This window comes from Macadamia integrifolia, chromosome 7 (assembly GCF_013358625.1).
Source record: "Macadamia integrifolia cultivar HAES 741 chromosome 7, SCU_Mint_v3, whole genome shotgun sequence".
In the NCBI taxonomy this organism is placed as follows: domain Eukaryota; kingdom Viridiplantae; phylum Streptophyta; class Magnoliopsida; order Proteales; family Proteaceae; genus Macadamia; species Macadamia integrifolia.
Genome location: NC_056563.1, coordinates 20,729,478 through 20,748,579, shown reverse-complemented (window position 1 = coordinate 20,748,579; position 19,102 = coordinate 20,729,478). Strand labels below are relative to the sequence as shown.

The 19,102-nt window shown below is 38.9% G+C and overlaps 1 protein-coding gene across 1 annotated transcript; it reads left to right on the top strand.

The window, feature by feature from the left end:
- Positions 1-7,010: 7,010 nt before the first annotated feature.
- On the top strand, positions 7,011-8,757 carry LOC122084813. The gene is made up of 2 exons (XM_042653239.1): positions 7,011-7,196; positions 8,461-8,757. The coding sequence occupies exons 1-2, from the start codon at positions 7,011-7,013 to the stop codon at positions 8,755-8,757; spliced, it is 483 nt and encodes a 160-aa protein (XP_042509173.1).
- Positions 8,758-19,102: the final 10,345 nt, after the last annotated feature.

Sequence of the window (19,102 nt, the reverse complement as noted above, 5' to 3'; positions counted from 1 at the left end):
GCTTCCTTCAATCCAAATCTCAGGGTCAATCTGTTGGAAATAAGGTTTCAACAAAGCTTTATTTTGGATCTGGTAATATCGCTCAGAACAAGGTATGGAAAGAAAACCAGAAGATAATAAAGTTGAAGAAAGAGAAGAAGGGGGCAGGGTGATGCAAAATTGAGGCTGAACCAGGTTGACCTTTTGGACAATCTCAACCGAGATGAACCGGATCCAATTGGATTTTTGGGATTAGTAGGATATTTTAGGATTTACTTTATGTAGGAAATAATGAGTTATTTTATTTGGGAAGATATGTAATCTTTTATTTTGGGTAGTTGTTAGTCAATTAGAGAGTTACCAATTTGAGTTTTATTTTGCTTCTAATTTCATTAGTTAGAACTTATGAAGTAATTAGGAGTTGTTAATTTAATTTTAGATTTTAATGAGGCAAGTATTAATTTCAGTTTATTATATAAAGGCATGTAACCCAAGTTATTAGAGAGATTTTGGAGAATGAATTGAATTGAATGTTTTGGTGCCGGGTATGGTGCAAGACTAGGTCATGTGACCTCCTCCCCCCCCCCCCTTTTGCTATATCTTCTTTTCTCCCCTGCAACTCTGAGTTCTCTCAAAGATTTCTTCCCTTTCTCTACCGGCCCTCCATCAAGTGGTATCAGAGCCAAAGGATCCTTCCTTCATTCTTTTTTCCTTCCCATCTTCTCCCCATCCATCTCTTCTTCCCTTCAGCATGTCTAGTTCCGCTGAGAACTGAGTTCCAAAAAAAAAAAAAAAATCCCTTCGACTCTACTGAAACGCAACCCCCTTCCACCTTCCACAATAACCTTCCCCCTGTGTGAATTCTCTCTCTTTCTTCCCCTCTGAAATCTCTCTCTTCTTTATTTCTTCTTCTTCTCTGTTCCTGCAACTTTAGCAGTCCAACAAGAGAGGCATCGATCTCCCTTGATTCTTCACCTTTCCATCTCAGATTTTAGGAACTGAGCCAATACCCAAGGGCGACCCAGGTTGCCAAATCTTAGATCCATTAATTCTCTGAACTGGGACTTCTAACCTGAGTTACAGGTATGTTCTCTGTCTACAGCCAAAAAACTTGCAGGAGTTGTGCTTGGTCTTCAGGAGAGGTGATTACCTATACTACCAGTGGGTAAACAAGGTTTATGAGTGAAGTTTTTGAAGTCCAGAATTTCAGACCCTTTTAAGCTTCAGTCGATTAAATCCCCTTCACCGCAAGTTCTTCTCTGTTGCTTGCATCACAGGTTAGAGGTTGAAGATGAACCCTCTTCCCATTTAATAATTTAACCCTCTATTCCTCTATTGCCCCTGCACTTCCACCAGCAGCAACGAAAAGAAAAAGAGAAACAGGAGAAGAGAGGAGACGAGACAAGACGAGACGAGACGAGACGAGACGAGAAGAGAGAAGCAGTGAAAAAAAAAAAGGACGAAGTCGAAGAGAAGTCGAGAAGAGGTAGAGAAAAGAGAACCTCCCCTATTCCCCTTTTACCCCTCACATCCCACCTTATTATCTTTAGTCCTATCTTTCTAAACCAGTTGTCAAGTTTCTCCCATATTTACAAGTGCGCCATTCACTAAAGGATTTCCATATATTTACCATTTTGCCCATCATTTTATTTGGACCTTTTATTTTTGTCATGGAACCTTTTGTGTTCAAATCCAGAGTGCGACTGCCAAATGGAAAACCTACTCGTTTATTGATTGATGAGAGTCAACACGACCATTTTGTCTCATGATCTGTGGTGGATATGTTGTCAAAGACCAATCAGATCATTTTTTAGTCAGAGGTGATGTATTCGTTGAATTTCCTTTTTCTCACTATTATGATGGTGCTTTCTGTGAAGGGTTTAACTCTCCTCAATGCACCATTAAATTGGGTAGAGAGTGGTTAGAACAACAGGACGGCATCATTGATCGTGACAACAATATGTGCACCCTCCAAGCTTACTACATGCATAAAAAATTTAATCTTCATGGATTGGTTGAGTAAAAAAAAATGATACCCCTAGTACAACCACAAAACGAACCAGATGCATCAACACAAGTGGAAGACTGTCCTATAGTGGAGCAGCTGAGGACAACAGAAAGTAAGAAAATTGTGAATCGAGTAATGAAGGACATCAATGCAATGTCAGTTGTTCACCATCATGAATTTGTTCTTCCCCATGATTTTCCCGACTTGAATGCACCTCCAAAGCTTCACATCAAGGATTTTGGTCGCTATGCAAACGACGAGCAATTCACCCCCATTCATGAGTTTTAATTGTTATCATTTTTTAAAACTCGTGGACTAGCTTTTCTCAACATCAGGGGAGTTGATGCAGAATTGAGGCTAAAGAGGCTAAACCGGGTTGACCTTTTGGGCAACCTCAACCGAGATGAACCAAATCCGCTTGGATTTTTGGGATTAATAGGATATTTTAGGATTTACTTTATTTAGGAAATAATGAGTTTTTTTAATTTGGGAAGAAATGTAATCTTTTATTTTGGGTAGTTGTTAGTCAATTAGGGAGTTACCAATTTTAGTTTTATTCTGTTTCTAATTTCATTACTTAGAACTTGGGAAGTAATTAGGAGTTGCTAATTTAATTTTAGATTTTAATTAGGCAAGTATTAATTTCAGTTTATTATATAAAGGCATGTAACCCAAGTTATTAGAGAGATTTTGGAGAATGAATTGAACTGAATGTTTTGGTGCCGGGTATGGTGCAAGACTAGGTCGTGTGACCTCCTCCCCCTCCCCCTCCCCCTCCCCCTTCCCCCTCCCCCTTTTGCGATATCTTCTCTTCTCCCTTGCAACTTTGAGTTCTCTTAGGGATTTCTTCCCCTTCTGTACTGGCCCTCCATCACAGATAGAGTTATCGCACAGCAGAAGGGGGGAGGGGCTTCTCGCAGAGGAGGAGAGAAAGAGAGATCACATGGAAGAAGAAGAAAGGGGGGATTGTCTCACTGGAAAACTAGGAAAGGAGAAGGGGGGAGGAAGAGATCTCAAAGAAGGAAAAGGGGGGCAGGGGGGCAGGGAGGCAGCCACGTAGGCATTTCTCAACTCAATTCATTCTTCTTCCATCAATCATCCCATAACTTGGGTTACATTCCTAATTTATAATAAAATAAAATTAAAGCTTCCTAATTTAAGTCTGAGACTAAAATAAAATTAAAATCTCCTAAAATCTAGACTAATAGAATTAGAAACAAAGGACTCAAATTGGAAACTTCTTACCTATCTAGAAACTACCTAAAAATAAAAGATTACAAATAAAATAAAATCCTAAAATATTCTAATAACCTTGGACCCAAATCAGTAACTTTGATACCAAATTGGATCTGGTTCTTAGTCCGCGTTCTAAAGCGGATTTGGGTCGATCCATCATAGCACTGCCACATCAGCCAGTATTGGAGCTCTATTGATTGCACACCGGTTCCAGACGTATGTTGAGGTAGTTCAGATTACCAAATCAATTGAAGATAAGCAGAGGGAAAACTACCAGATCCAGGCAACAAGAAAAGCAAAGACAGTGGGTTCAGGAAGACAATTTGGAAGGCCAATGAAGGGGACCACTTCTACTTTGTACTTGGGAAGACTAAAACAAGCCAAGTGTCTACTCAGCCTCGAACAGCAGCCATCACCACCCAACCTGCAACCGTAAGGTGCTATATACATCAGCAACTGGGCCATTTTACAAGGTTTTGTCCTCAAAGGAAACCAGGAGAGCCCTATGTGACCTCATCATCAGCAACAAGGAAGCCACCAATACCAGGGAAAGTGTTTTACATTGTCAGCTGAGGAAGCCGAAACTGCTCCTGGGGTTGTAACAGGTACACTATTGATCTCTATGATACCTACACATGTACTGTTTGATTCTGGTGCATCTCACTCTTTTGTGTCCTCTTGATTTGCTACAAGATTAAGGATTGAACCGAAAAATTTAACACATAAGTTGATGGTTAGTACACCTACTGGATGCATAGTGGATTTAAAAGATGTGTTTGAACCCCTACCCAATTCAAATATGTGGTCGAGATATGATAGCACATTTGATACTAATAGACATGAAGGACTTTGATGTGATACTGAGTATGGACTGGCTGTCAGCATATAGGGCTTGTGTGCTCTGTACAAAAAAGAAGATATTATTCAGACCTCGGGATGGAGAGGATTTTATATTTAAGGGGCACATGGTTCGTATGGCCAAGAAGTTACTGATCTCGGCCATGCAAGTTCAGAAATTGCTTCAGGCAGGCTGTGAAGCTTATTTAGCATGTGTCAAGGATACTACTAAGAAGACTGCAACACTGGAAGAGTTGGAAGTGGTGAAGGAATTTCCTGATGTATTCCCTGAGGATTTGTGCAATGTGCCTCCAAATAGGGAGACTGAATTCTGTATTGATTTGGTACCAGGGTAGCACCTGTATCTAAAGCAAATACAGGATGGTACCTGAAGAGTTGAAGGAATTGAAAGAGCAGTTGCAGGATTTACTGAAAAAGGGTTTCATTAAACCCAGTGTATCACCTTGGGGAGCCCCAGATCTATTTGTGAAAAAGAAAGATGGTAGTATGAGGATGTGTATAGATTATCAGGAATTGAACAAGTTGACTATCAAGATCCGACATCCTCTACCCCGCATTGATGATCTTTTTTATCAATTACAACGTGCTATTACATTATACAAGATTGATTTAAGATCTGGATATCATCAGTTGAAGATCAAGGAGAATGATATACAGAAGACAGCTTTCAGGACTAGGTATGGCCAATTATGGTTATGCCATTTGGACTAACCAATGCGCCAGTAGCTTTTATGAGATTGATGAACAGGGTATTTCATGACATGTTGGTTCAGTATGTCATTATGTTCATAGATGATATTTTGATTTATTCCAGAAGTAGAGAAGACCATGCAAATCATTTGAGGTCTGTGTTGCAGAGATTGAGGGAGAAGCAGTTGTATGACAAATTCAGTAGATGTGAATTTTGGCTATCACAGGTGAACTTCTTAGGGCATATTGTATCTGCAAGAGGTATTGAAGTGGACCCTAGAAAGGTCAACGCAGTATTGGATTGGGAGTCACCAAAGAATGCCAGTGAGATCCGAAGTTTCCTGGGTTTAGCAGGTTACTATCGGAGATTTATTGAAAATCAAACCAGTATGTCATTATGTTCATAAATGATATTTTGATTTATTCTAGAAGTAGAGATGACCATTCAAATCATTTGAGGTTTGTGTTGTAGAGATTGAGGGAGAAGCAGTTGTATGCCAAATTCAGTAAAGACTTTTGGCTATAAAAGGTGAACTTCTTAAGGCATATTGTATCTGCAAGAGGTATTGAAGTGGACCTAGAAAGGTAAGGCAGTATTAGATTGGGAGTCACCAAAGAATGTTAGTGAGATCCAAAGTTTTCTGGGTTTGGCAGGTTACTATCGGAGATTTATTGAAATTTTGCCTGGATTTCTACTCCAATGACTCAGTTGACCAGAAAATGAGTCAAATTTGCAAGGACAGAAGAGTGAGAAAAGTTTCCAGGAGTTGAAGAACTGGCTAGTAACAGCTCCGGTACTTGCTATTCCAAATGGTACCTCGAGTATGGTTGCGTACAATGATGCATCCAAACAAGGATTGGGCTGTGTGTTAATGCAAAATGGAAGAGTAGTTGCATATGCTTCCAAACAATTAAGAGATTATGAAAAGAATTACCCTACATATGATCTGGAGTTGGCAGTTGTTATTTTTGCATTGAAAATTTGGCGTCACTATCTCTATGGAGAAAAATGTGAAATCTATAGTGACCATAAAAGTCTCAAATATCTCCACCCAGAAGGAATTGAACATGAGGCAGACGAGATGGTTAGAATTGTTAAAGGATTATGATTGTACAATCCATTATCATCCAGGAAAATCCAATGTGGTGACAGATGCATTAAGTAGGAAGCATAAGACTACCACCCTTGCTGCCCTCACCATTAATCAAATGTTGATAGAAGAGGCAAGGAGATTTAACCTAGAGGTCATAACAGAAGTAGGCGTATCTGATGAGATGACACTTGCTACACTCACAATAGAACCTTCATTGTTTGAAAGGATCAAGGAAGCCCAACCTTCAGATGATGTGTTGAGAAAAACAATAAATGCTATCAATACTGGAAGGTAGAAGAATTCTGATTTTTCATTGAAGAATGGAGTTTTGTGGTTTAGGAATAGGATATGCATTCCAAAGGGAAAAGAAACTAATAGAATTGATATTGAATGAAGTTTATAGCACTCCCTATTCTTTGCATCCTGGAAGCACAACAATGTATAAGGATTTAAAGAAATTATATTAGTGGCATGATATGAAGAATGATATAGCAGAACATGTGGATAAATGTATGAACTGTCAAATGGTCAAGGCAGTGAGGTAAAGACCCCATGAGTTGCTACAGCCTTTTCCAGTACCAAAATGGAAATGGAAACATATCACTATGGATTTTGTGACTGGGCTACAAGAACCAAGAAAGGCAATGATATTGTTTGGGTGATTATTGATAAACTGACAAAGGTAGCACATTTCATCCCAATGAAGATGTCTCATTCAATGGAGAAAGTAACACAACTACATATTGAAAATATTGTGAGATACCATGGAGTACCTGTCAGCATAGTCTCTGATCGTGATTCCCGATTTACTTCTAAATTTGAGGAATGTGTGCAGAAAGCAATGGGTACTAAGCTAACTTTTAGCACAGCTTTTCATCCACAGACTGATGGTCTATCAGAAAGAACTATTCAAATCTTGGAAGATATGTTGAGGGTCTGTGGCTTAGATATGCATTACAGCTGGGATGAGCATGTGCCATTAATTGAATTTGCATACAATAACAGTTACCAAGCAACTACTGGTATGGCACCTTTCGAAGCATTGTATGAGAAGAAATGCAGAACTCCCTTTGTATTGGAATGAAGTTGGAGAAAGAAGAATTTTGGGGCCAAAATTGATACAAACTACCTATGCAAAGATAGATATGATTAGAGAAAGGATCAAGACAGCTCAATCTAGGCAAAAGAGCTATGCAGATAATAGAAGAAAACCTCTGGAGTTTGATGTGGGAGATGAGGTTATTCTAAAAATTTCACCAGTCAAAGGTGTAAGAAGTGATGTAGATCAAGCTGTCAAAAAGAGAATCAATGCTGGCCCAATTCTGGTTCAGGTCTGGTTCAGTTTCATACATCAAACCAGCCTTATTTTTCTCCAATCGGATCAGCCAACCTGCTGTTACTGTTCACGCAAGTAATGTTCATGTGAACAGTACCTTGGGGTCCAATATTGACAGTTGGTTTGGGAAAGATGCTGCCAGCACTTGTTAGGATATTAGATATTAGTGTCTATTTTTATTTCTTTACTTTCTCTTGGCAAGTAAGCTTTATAACTTAGGAAGATTTGATTCCTCTTTTAGTTAATCAATTATAATGAGAAGAGAGATTTGAGTTAAACAAAAAAAAGATGGCTTATGTTGTTATGCTGGATGAGATGCCCTAGGTGAGATGCCTAAACTTGAGGGGTGAGATGCCCATTCCCTAATTCTTCTTCCACCCTTCTCAACCCTCCACCAAATTCTCTTTCTTTTTTTATTTTCCTTTTATTTGTTTGCTTAGAACCAAACCTATTGGAGGCATGGATCGAAATCTAGAAATTTCAACATTTTGGTTTTTTTTTTTTTTTTTTTTTTTTGCCAAAACGAAATAAGGCCCGAAATAACATTTGTACAAAATTTTGGTCAAAATTTCGGTATCTCGCCCATCTCGGTACATTCCATGTGTTTAAATACTATATCTCGATCGAAATTTGGGTATTTCGATTAAAATTTCGACTCTGTCTCGCCTGTCTATGTGGTTTCGGTTCCATTTGCATATTTTTTAAGGAAAAACACTCCAACAAGCCTCTAATTAGTCACGTCATCACACATTTTGATTTCCATTGGATTCCTACAAGATCTACACATTCAAAGCTTAGGAAAGGCAAAGTTCTTTCTCCAAAACCAGGCCAAATTTCATAACAGTTCGACGGTTGCTACCAAACAAAGGTGCAGATCTAAAAATGTCATGTCACAATATTTTTGCATTTTATGTTCTAAGCATGTTTATTAACCTTAAAATAAGTTACCCACAAAGTTTCATGTCAAAATATAGCCGTTTGACCACCGAAACAATCAACCGAAACAAAACAAAAAAATACACCATTTCGGCCAAAATTTTGCTGAAACAAAACGAAATTTCAGTTTCTAAACCCATCAAAACACTGAAACGAAACAAAATTTCGAACCTTAATTGGAGGTCATCTTCCCTATTAAGCCAAATTTTGAGATCCTGCCTGGGATTATGATCACTTGTGATTCTAGTTCTACATTAAGTAGATTTGGCAAAAAGGGGAAATTAAGCCCTAGATATGTGGGACCTTTTGGGATTTTGGATCAGGTTGGCCCAATGGCTTATAGACTAGCACTACCCCCAGAGTTGGAAAGATTTCACAATGTCTTCTATGTGTCAATGCTGAAAAAGTATGTTCCAGATCCTTCACATATTTTGACTACAACATCATCATTGGACCTAGACAGTGATCTGAATTATGAAGAACCTGAAGCAATCTTTGACAGGAAAGAGCATCGGCTTCGCAATCGTATTATCTCTTATGTAAAGGTAAAATGGAAGAATCACCCAGAGCAAGAAGCATCCTGGGAACGGGAGGATGAAATGAAGGAGAAGTATCGATAAATGTTTGGACTACCAAATACGCCATACAAATTACGAGGACGAAATTTTTATGAGGGGGGAAATTGAAACACCGTACTTTGATTTAACCCCTACTCTATGTACACGTAAAGAGGCAGAGCAAAGGAAGGCAACCCTGGCATGGTTGGCAGCAGTGGAATGCTACGAAGGCAAGGAAAAGGATGATCCTACCTGTCGATGCCCAGTCTGCCAGCAGCATTGGAGGACTCACCAAAATAACATGAGCAAACAGGTATTTATTTCAATTCTCAGTAGACTAGACACAGGGGATGGTTATACAGACCAAATGGGGCCAAAACATAGTTTTTAAGGTTGTAAGGCGACGGAGGCGTTTGAGGGTCTTTCGGAGCGCCTTAGCGATAAGGCGGGCATAAAGCGTCGCCTTATCAACTAAAGCGTTCCTGTGTAATTTTTTTATAAAACCAATCTATTTGACTCAAATCCTAGTTGAATCCTATTACTCATATGTTAATAAATATTAAAGGTTCATATTCATATCAATGTAAGATATTCATCAAGAAAACAAATCAATAAAGTGAATAAACTAAGTTCATTTTTATCAATCATCAATCATCAATCATATTAACATATAATATAAATACATAATTATGAAACAAAATTATAAATATAAAGAAAAGAAGACAAAAAATATAAGTATTTATTATACTTACCTCTATGATGCCAAAATGAGTGCCTAAGCCCTAAGGTCATCCACTATATTTCTACTCCTGTCAAAGAAGAATGAAGCTCACCGTTGCCGGAACAAGCTCACCGTTGCAGGAGCAAAATGGTCGCCTGGATCAGTGGTTCTTCCTTGTTCCTTGATTCCTTCTCAAAGCCCTTTCTTAAAACCCTTGACAAAATCCAAACCCTGTTTGTGAATCCTGTTTTTGTTTTGTTTGTTTTGATTATTTTTGGTGGAGTAAAGTTGATCCCATACATCTCAAGTGTTAACAAAACCATACACCTACCAATAAAAAATCTATATTTGGAATCTTCATTAAGTAATTTTAAAATATGTTAAAAAAAAAAAAAAACCATAAGGTGCCACTTCACATAAGGCGGAGCACTGCCTTACCATCTCTAGACCGCATCAGCGCCAAGGCGTTACTAAGGCGTCACCTTACCAGCGCCTCAAAAACAATGGGCCAAAACGACTGTATTTGGTAGGTCCAACCGGACTGTCAGAATATAGAAATTTTGGGGTTTGGTTTGTGGGGCCCACTTCTCTACAATGTAATTTCTTCCTTTTTGCTTGTAAATAGAGGAATGTTTGGGGGTAGCAATTTACCTTTTACCTCTGAGAGCAGAGATGCCTAAGCTAAGTTATAAAATAATAACCTAAATTATGTCTACTGGGTTATTAAAGAGGCTCCAGCCAAACAGGGCCTTAGGACTGTTTGGGCTGGGCTATAAATAGCATAAGAAAGCTTTAGGGGGGATTTATGCACTCAAAATCGTTTCCTATTGCTAAGTACAGTAAGAAGAAGAGAGAAAAGAGAAGGAGAACAAGGAAAGAGAAGGAAAGGAAGGAGGAAGAAGAAGAAGTGAGGAGTGAATTACTTCACCTAAGGTTTTTACTGGATCAACACTGCCTCAGGTATGTTTAATGACCTAGTACAGTAGAGATTGATGAGTTCATTGAATTGAGAAGTAGGGTTTAAGATTTTGGCTCAATTGGGGATTACCAGGGAATCCTTGTGAGTTGGACTAATGCCCAGTAGAAGAAGCCCCAATTTCAGAGGGAATACTGGGGTCCAGTTTGCAGGAAATTTATCCCTGCTAAACCCTATAACCTATGGTTCTACCAAATTAGTGGAAATTTAAGGAATTTGAGTTGAAATAAGGGCTGTTAGGTGAAATTCTACAAAATTTCTAAGGCAGTAATGCATTACAGATTTTAATCTATGAATTCCCTCCTTTGAATCCTACTATGTGCTCACTTGGGATTGAAATATCTTTTTCACGTCTACAGGTAGTTATACTTAATTTAAATTATGGGAAATTGATGAAGGATTGACTTAATTCTACAGAATTGTTCCAAATATTACCTGAACCCTGAAATTCTGCAAAATTGAGTCACCATCCCAGACACCACCAATTGGACCTAAGAAAGGGGTCAGTAGGAGACTGAAACAAGGTATTCAAATCCTACATACCCAATTCAGACCACTGGAAGAGAGTTGGAACCCAACACAGCCAAGGCAGTATTCAGTAGGGCACTAGCAGAATCGAATTCTGCAGTAAAGGAAGAACCAGCAGGTTCAACCAGCCAGCCAGTTTCTGCCCCACCAACCTGCCGGTTAGGGTTACAGAATGCTGATGGATCATTTTCATAGCACAGTGGGCCCTACCTATAAGTTGGGTCTATTAACATCAATTTAACTCCAAAAATTTACCCCCGATAGGGAGTAAGGACTGTACTGGAATCACAGTGTGGGGCCCACAACAACAATTCCCTAATAAGTAGGCTTACCAAGAGAAGGTTAAGGGATAGGGGATTGTATAACAGAGGAAGTCCAATTAGAACCCGGAACTGAGGTTTGTAGCTAAAATGGATAAACTAGGATAGAATTACCTACTACAAAATATTTTATTAAAAACATTGTCATTAGGAACCAAAACTGACAGTGAGGACGGAACCCCGATTCGGGAACCTATCACACAAGAGTCTGAGAAACAAGGTGAGTGGGTGCCTCAAATTATTTTACAGAGTGTTTATGTTATTTTAAAATTTTGCTTGTTTCTCATGCATAATGCTATGTGCATAATATTATTATCCTTGTTACTGACTCTGTGAAGCAGAAAGCTGAAAAAAAGGTAAGACAGGTAAGCCAGGGTACCATTGTGTGCCCAACATTTATTGGTATTGTGGTGTGACTGGTTGATGATTTAAATTGCATCATGTAGAAATTTGTTAGTATTATCACCACCAGAGTGTTATAACCCCTTGTCAGTAGGGGGTGAGGTTCTGACTAATCCCAAACTGTGGCTACCTGATCAGCAGTACACTTTTGGAGTACGACGTACTGTACACTTGTCTGCCTGGGTTTACTAACCTAGGGGTTAGCCGGGGGACCAAGGTTCTTTCTGGGATTGGCTGACTCCTGCCTGCAACTATCTTGTATCCTTGGATCCCGACATTCTGGGAAAGGCGATACCACCTGCGTTGCGTAGCACTATACCACTTTTGCAAACTTAGTAATGGACTAGGAAGTAGTGTACTTTAAATGAATCCATGGGCATCATATAAGGTGTGGAGCATGCATTACATCATTTGTATTATGTTTGCTTGCCTGCATGCCCCCACCCCCTCACCAAGCATGTCACGCTCACCCATCTTTATTTACTCTCCTTAGATGACGAAACTGGTATTCTGCCGACTACCAGCACTGATTATGCTGCAATGGCCATGGACCTTCTAGCCAATGCTCCAGAGACTGAGACTGACCATGAACCAGAATGTGGATGCGATGATTGTGCCTTCGGAGGCCAGCACTTCTGAGTAATAGAATAGGCCACACAGGAATCCCTTTTGGGTATATATTCTGCTGGGCTAAACACTCTGATGTATATATTTTTACTAATAATGTAATGGGTAACACTATAAATATTCGTTTTGGAGATAGGTTGGAAATCAACTGTAAATTGTAAAATATGTTCTTTTATGTAGTAGACACTAGAATTATGTAATATGTATAAATACTGGATATTGTAATCATCCATGTGCAGTTGATTGGTGGCTCGATATTATAGTGCACGGCATCCCCAAGTAGCTGCGAACGTAATTGGAATATGTTCGGGTTGATACACACTAAACCTCGAAATCGTCTGAGTTTTAAAAAGCTGGAGAATTTAGTCTATATGCACTACAACATAAAGCTGAAGATGAAATATTTAGAGCTAGAGAGATCGGGGGATGAAATTGATGTCAACCATCACCCACATACTTGACGAAGAAGATCCAATTAAGGTATAGATTGAGGACAGCAAAAGGTTTTGGTGATGGATCAATTGTCTAAAGATCAACGAGAAACCACACTAGATCCGAATATAGAGGACATCATTAGAGAGATAAATAAAGATTTGCCACTTGATGATGAAACTCAAACACCATCAGATGTACAAGAGGATGACAGTAGCTCTGATGATGGTCTCATTAGGAAGACAAGGACAATTGTTGCATATAGAAGAACCCAACAAGAAAGTGATGATGATCAAACCAAAGATGGTTGTGGTGGTGGAGGACAAACAATTGTACCGATACATTTCACAGAAAATAGAGCATTTACACATGCAACCTAAGATATTGATTATGGTGCTCGCCCACAACCAAAGTCTTAGTCAGAAGGGTAAGCGTTCCCACAATCCAAGTGACAGTGATGTTCTGGTGAAAAGCATACTCAATGAGCATTAGTTCGGATCACGTTGGTGCCTTATCCAGACATGGACCCCACGTATTTCAGGTGCTTCTTCAGGCTATGGATATGGGGCTTATGCAGGACCAGTATTGGTCACTCCAGAGCAATACACTAGATTCTATGATGTAGCATTGAAGACATATCCAAAGGAGGAAGAAGAGAGTTGTCGGGTTGGGGCTATCGAAGTGCCGACTCTTGTGATGGGATGCCCAGGAGGATCTTCTTCTTCAAGTGTTCTTTTTCTCTTCCGAGATTTATCAAGTGCTCTAGTGTTGATCATCAAACCCCAGTTCTGCCAAGAATTTTCATTAATTGGTTCCCTGCTCCCTGAAGCACTTCCAGCCATAAGCTATGAAAAAAATCTGGTCGAACCTTCCTCCCTACCAAAGTGAAACTCGACCCTGGTTTGAACTGTTCCTAACCAGACAATCCTAAGATGTTGAAAATTTCTTGATTTTTGTTCTGTAGTGACCTTATAGACCAGGAACCAGAACCGATAGACCTAATCTATTTTCTTCTGTTTCTATAAATGTTTGGTCATGATTAATGATCTCTTATGGCCCTATTCCTATATCTGATTTAGTCCTTTCATCTGGTTTATATTCTGATCTCATATACCCAGTTTCTGGATTTGAAACTCTAATTTACAGATCTGTTTGCATTACTATTCTACCATGGTTATTTGGTTTTTCTTTGACTACAAAAATCCAGTAGTTCTGAGCTTGGTTGACATGTCCACCTTCGCTCTACATTAAGTGGTATCAGTGCACGGCAGAGAACAACCCATCTAGGGTTCCAACCCCTCCTGCTGATATGATGGCTGCGATGATGGAGATGTTACAGAAGTTGACAGTTGGACAAAAGGCTGTGGAAGAAAGGCTTCTGGCTATGGAAACTCATACCCAACAGGCCACTCATGGCACTCATATGCCACCTGAGCATGATGCTCCAATGCACTCTGCTGTCCCCGTTACTTTCAAGAGACCTAACCCTAACCTAAGAGCGCCACAAATGATCTCTGTAGATCCACCAACTTTTGAAGACCATATGAAGAGTTACTTTGATAATGATCATTCCACATACCACAGGCACCAAGGAGACTCACGGAAGGTCAAGCTTGAACTCAAGGAATATGATGGTAGGCATGACCCCCAAGTGTTTTATGATTGGTTAGCAGCATGGACAATTACTTTGATTACCATGACCTACCTGAGGAATGGAAGAAATTAGCTCGTGCTAAGCTAATTGAGGCTACAAGTGATTGGTGGAAGAACCATAAGCGAGAACTTGATGAACGTGGTAGAGAACCTACCACATAGGAAGAGATGAAGCAAGAATTGTCTGACAAATACTTGCCACTTAATTTCCAAGCCCGTATACAGGATCAGCTGAACTCTCTTCGTCAATAAAATATAACTATTGCAGAGTACATGAACAAATTTGATGCACTTTATTCTCATACTGATGCAGTTTGGTGTGGGAAATTTTCGGAGTAATTTAGTCAATAATTTTGTTTCCTTAATTATTAGTGTAGGGTATGGTCAAGTTTAGTAGGGAGATTGAATTTTATTTCAGTTGCTATTTAGGGTAGTTTCCAATTTATTTAGCTTCCATTTTTACATTGTTTACTTGCCTTTATATTGATGTAACCCAATGGAGATTTCTTTTTTTGGAGAATTAAAACTTGGTTGAGATTTTTGGGTGTGAAACCACGGCTGCCGATTTCCTTTTCCTCCCTCTCTGAACTTCTCTCCTCTCTTCTCTTCCATTCTTCTACTTCTTCTTTATTTCTTCTTCTTCATCTTCACTATTTTTCTAATTTGTTTTCCCATACCCTGTTCTAGACAATACCTACCAGAACCGACGGAAGCTTCACTGAAGCTTGGTCTCCAATCGAATGACCCTGAGATTTTGGTCGAAGGAAGCTTGTCCATAGGCGACTTGTCTCTTGGCTGAAATCCACTTCAAGGGGAAGATACCTTGCTACAACTGAACCCAGGACAGTATCCACCACCAGGTCTCTCTTCCAGAAATTTTGCTGATTAAGTGCTGAATCTTTGGACCTTTTTGTGGACTGGAATCAAAGGGGTTTTGAGTTGGGAACTTGATCCCTGAATTTCAGTTCGATTGATCTTCGTTGCAGAGAGATCTCTTTGTTGAACCAGGGTCTGTTTTCCGCCATTTGTTGGTTAGTATCGTGAGAAGGAAGAAGATGATTTCTTCTTTTATTCTTAAGTGACCTAATTTGTTATATTTACAATTGACCTCCTCTTTTCCTAAACTTGTGTTCTACCATTTCTGATGGAAGGCCGGTAGGGATAGGGAAGAATTCCCTGAGATGGGTCTCAGAGTCGTAGGAGAGAGGAAGAAGTCGCACTAAGAAAGAGGGGGGGAGGAGAATCGCACACTCAGCCCGCAGGCACACATCACAATATCAACTCATAATTTTATTCTTCAATCTGTCTTTCTCAATCAATTACAAGCATATAAATAGGAAATTGAAAAACTCTAACATGGAAAGAAATCCTAAAAGGAAAATAACTCAAAAGGAAAAGAAATCCTAAACCAATTCTAACTATGTCCTAGGTATGCAACTTCTCAAAAATAAACAAAATAAAAAAAACTAAAGATATTAGTTTCCAAAATAAAATAAACTACTAAAATCCTACTAGATTAAGGACTCAATATGGATTCGGTTCATCTCTCGCTGGATACCCTGATGGGTATAGATCGCTCCATGGATGCATATCTATATCAATTCCCCCGATGTTGAGAAAAACTTGTCCACGAGTTTTGTAGAACGGGAGAATCAACATCAATCGATCAGCATCCATCCCTGCCTGCATGAAATCACCATCGAAACTAAGATCAAATGATATGAAATCCACGACGCAAAGTTCATTGGTGAAGTAGTGACTCGGGAAAATAAAATCAATCGGTTCACTGAAGATATCAACCGATTTAATTTTTTTCACAAGTTGATCTACAACTCCCAGCGGTGCCATCTCATCTTCTACCACTGGCGATTCATCTTCTGGTTCGTCTACCTATTGTTCAACGGCTGAGATCACATAGTTGAAGGTAGAGTGTACTTGGGTTTTGATGTCCGCAAGCTTCTCTATGATCAATTGCATTTGTTGATGGATATCCAGTAAAAGGTCTAGATCCATCGCCTAGGTTGTCGGAATCACTATGGATGGATACTCAAAGCAAGGAGTGAATGGAAGAATGGTGAATAAGGAGGTTTAAAGATAGTGGCAGAATGGTAAATAACTCTTTTTTTTTTCTTTCAGGAATGGCAGAATTGTAATTACTGGAAATCACAAAGGATGTCACGTGTGGGTACAGGGGTATACTTAAAAGTGAAAAAAAAAAAAAGACAAAAGGGATAACGAAAAAAATGAGGGGTATTACTAGAAGTGAAGTGTAAGAGGACAATTAGGAATAAGTGGAGAATAAAAAAGGCAAGACTGGAAATTCAGGAAAATATTAGGGGAAAATAAATAAAATAAGAATCATGGGTGAGAAGGACTTATCGAGGGAGACCCTTTTCTTTCTTCTTTGTTGGTAGGAGCAGCAACAGAATAGGAGTCGCTAGAGGCTGGAACAGGTTGGTCTCAGTCTCTCTCTCTTCTCGTCTGCCCTTCTTCCTCTTCTTCTACTATGTCTTCTTCATTCTTTTTTTTTTCTTTCTTATATTCTTTTGTGCTGTTGTTTCCTTTTTTTTTGTCTTCTCTTCTTCTTCTCGTCACTCCTCTCCTCTTCTTGTTCTTCTGTTCTTTCTTCTTCTCGTCTTCTCTCTCTTCTTTTTTTTTTTTCCTGTTCTCAGTCACGGCAGGAACCTAAATTGAGAATGAGAAGATAAGAATAGAGATGGAGGGGAAGGGATGGGGATCCTTCGGCTTTGATACCAATTGATGGAAGGCTAGTAGGGATAGGGAAGAATTCCCTGAGATGGGACTCAAAGTCGCAGGGGAGAGGAAGAAGTCGCATTAAGAAAGAGCCGAAGGAGAATCGCACACTCAGCCCATAGGCACACACCATAATATCAACTCAGCCCATAGGCACACACCATAACTTCTTCCTTCAACCTGTCTTTCTCAATCAATTACAAGCATATAAATAGGAAATTGAAAAACTCTAACATGGAAAGAAATCCTAAAAGGAAACTAAGTCAAAAGGAAAAGAAATCTTAAACCAACTCTAACTATGTCCTACGTATACAACTTCTCAAAAATAAACAGAATAAAATAAACTAAAGATATTAGTTTCCTAAATAAAATAAACTACTAAAATCCTACTAGACTAAGGACTCAATATGGATCCGGTTCATCTCTCGCTAGATACCCAGATGGGTATGGATCGCTCCATGGGTGCATATCTACATCAATTTCCTTAACTCCTTTACTAAATCCATAATACCCCTCCTTTTCTAACTTCCTATTCCACTTTGTCCCCATCACCTATTATTTTACATAGGATGTGCATGAATGTTTCTGAAATTACAAGATTGCCACTCAACAATTAAATTGAGATATTTTGTCATTATTGTGGGCCCCAAGCGATCCGATTCCAGCTTTTTGGAACCCGGATCCGCATCACGTACCAGCATTAGGGAGAATGAAAGGCAATTATTTTCTCGGTTTCGACTGGGATTGCAAGCTGAAATTAATAAGGGGATTGAGAGATTGCTTTGACAAGGCTCTTTGTGCAGAGGAACTCATAGCATCGGCCGGTAGAAAGTTTTGTTATCAAGCTAGGGAGGTTAAGAAAATTTTTCCAACCACTAAATCTAACACTTCAGCCATAGTTGTCAAGGCGTCGCCTTGGCGTTCAGGCGGTTTTCCTGGATCCTAGGCGACTATCGCCCTATTGCATTGCATGTCACTTTATATTTTTGGACTTATTTATGCCAAATATCATTTAATTTACTTAAGATATTATTCATAAATAAGCAAATACTCCTTATCTGAATCTAATAAAAATAGTTTAAAAATCAAATTCCAAAAGAATAACTCAACCCCCCAGTCCAAGAACAAAAACTGGATTTTTTGTTGTAGGGGCGATTTTCAACTTTCAAATGCTAGGGTTTTTCCCTATTTTGAAAATTTTATAGATCTTCTCATTATAAAGCATTGCTAAAAACCAAAAGTCCAGTAAAATAATATTTTGGTTTGATGTTTTTTAAGATTATTTTCATTCAGGCAATTTTAACAAAAATTACGCACTTTAAAATAAGTTTGGCCGGAAGATAACTTTGTTATAACTTAACCAAAAAACATGGCAAAAAAAAAAAAGGGAAGGAAATGAAATGTGCAGATTTGGAAACGGTTTAGAAAAGAAGTGAAGGTTTAAAATCAGTTTTGGAGGTGGAATTAGAACCAAATCAGATTTAGTCTCATTATTTCAAGCCGAATTCAGGCCAAATTTGATTTAATTCGGTTTGGTTCAATTAATTCGGCTCAGTTTCATTTTTATTTTCTCAATTCCGATTTCACTTTGACACCCTTAGCAAAAGGGTATAGTGACCGATATTGGTCAAAGCTATAGTGACCGACATCGGTCAAGATTAATGTGATTGACATCCACGGTCAAAATAGTGTACCGCAATTGAAATGGTCAAATAGTGCTACATGTTGGTTTCGCTTTAGAAAGATGAGTTCATTATCAAGAGAGGTGCTAATATGACCAAAGAATTAAAACATGTCCATAATCTCTATGAATATTGTGTTAATAACACCGTTCATAATTATTGTAAAGGGCAATTGTTGGTAACCCATTTTAGCAAATCTAGCCTATAATACTAAGGGAGTATCCGATCAGATGTCGATCTATTAACCAAATGTGTTAAGGAGCTAACCAATTAAGCTGACTAGTAATCAAGTTGACCAAGAAATGACGACCCT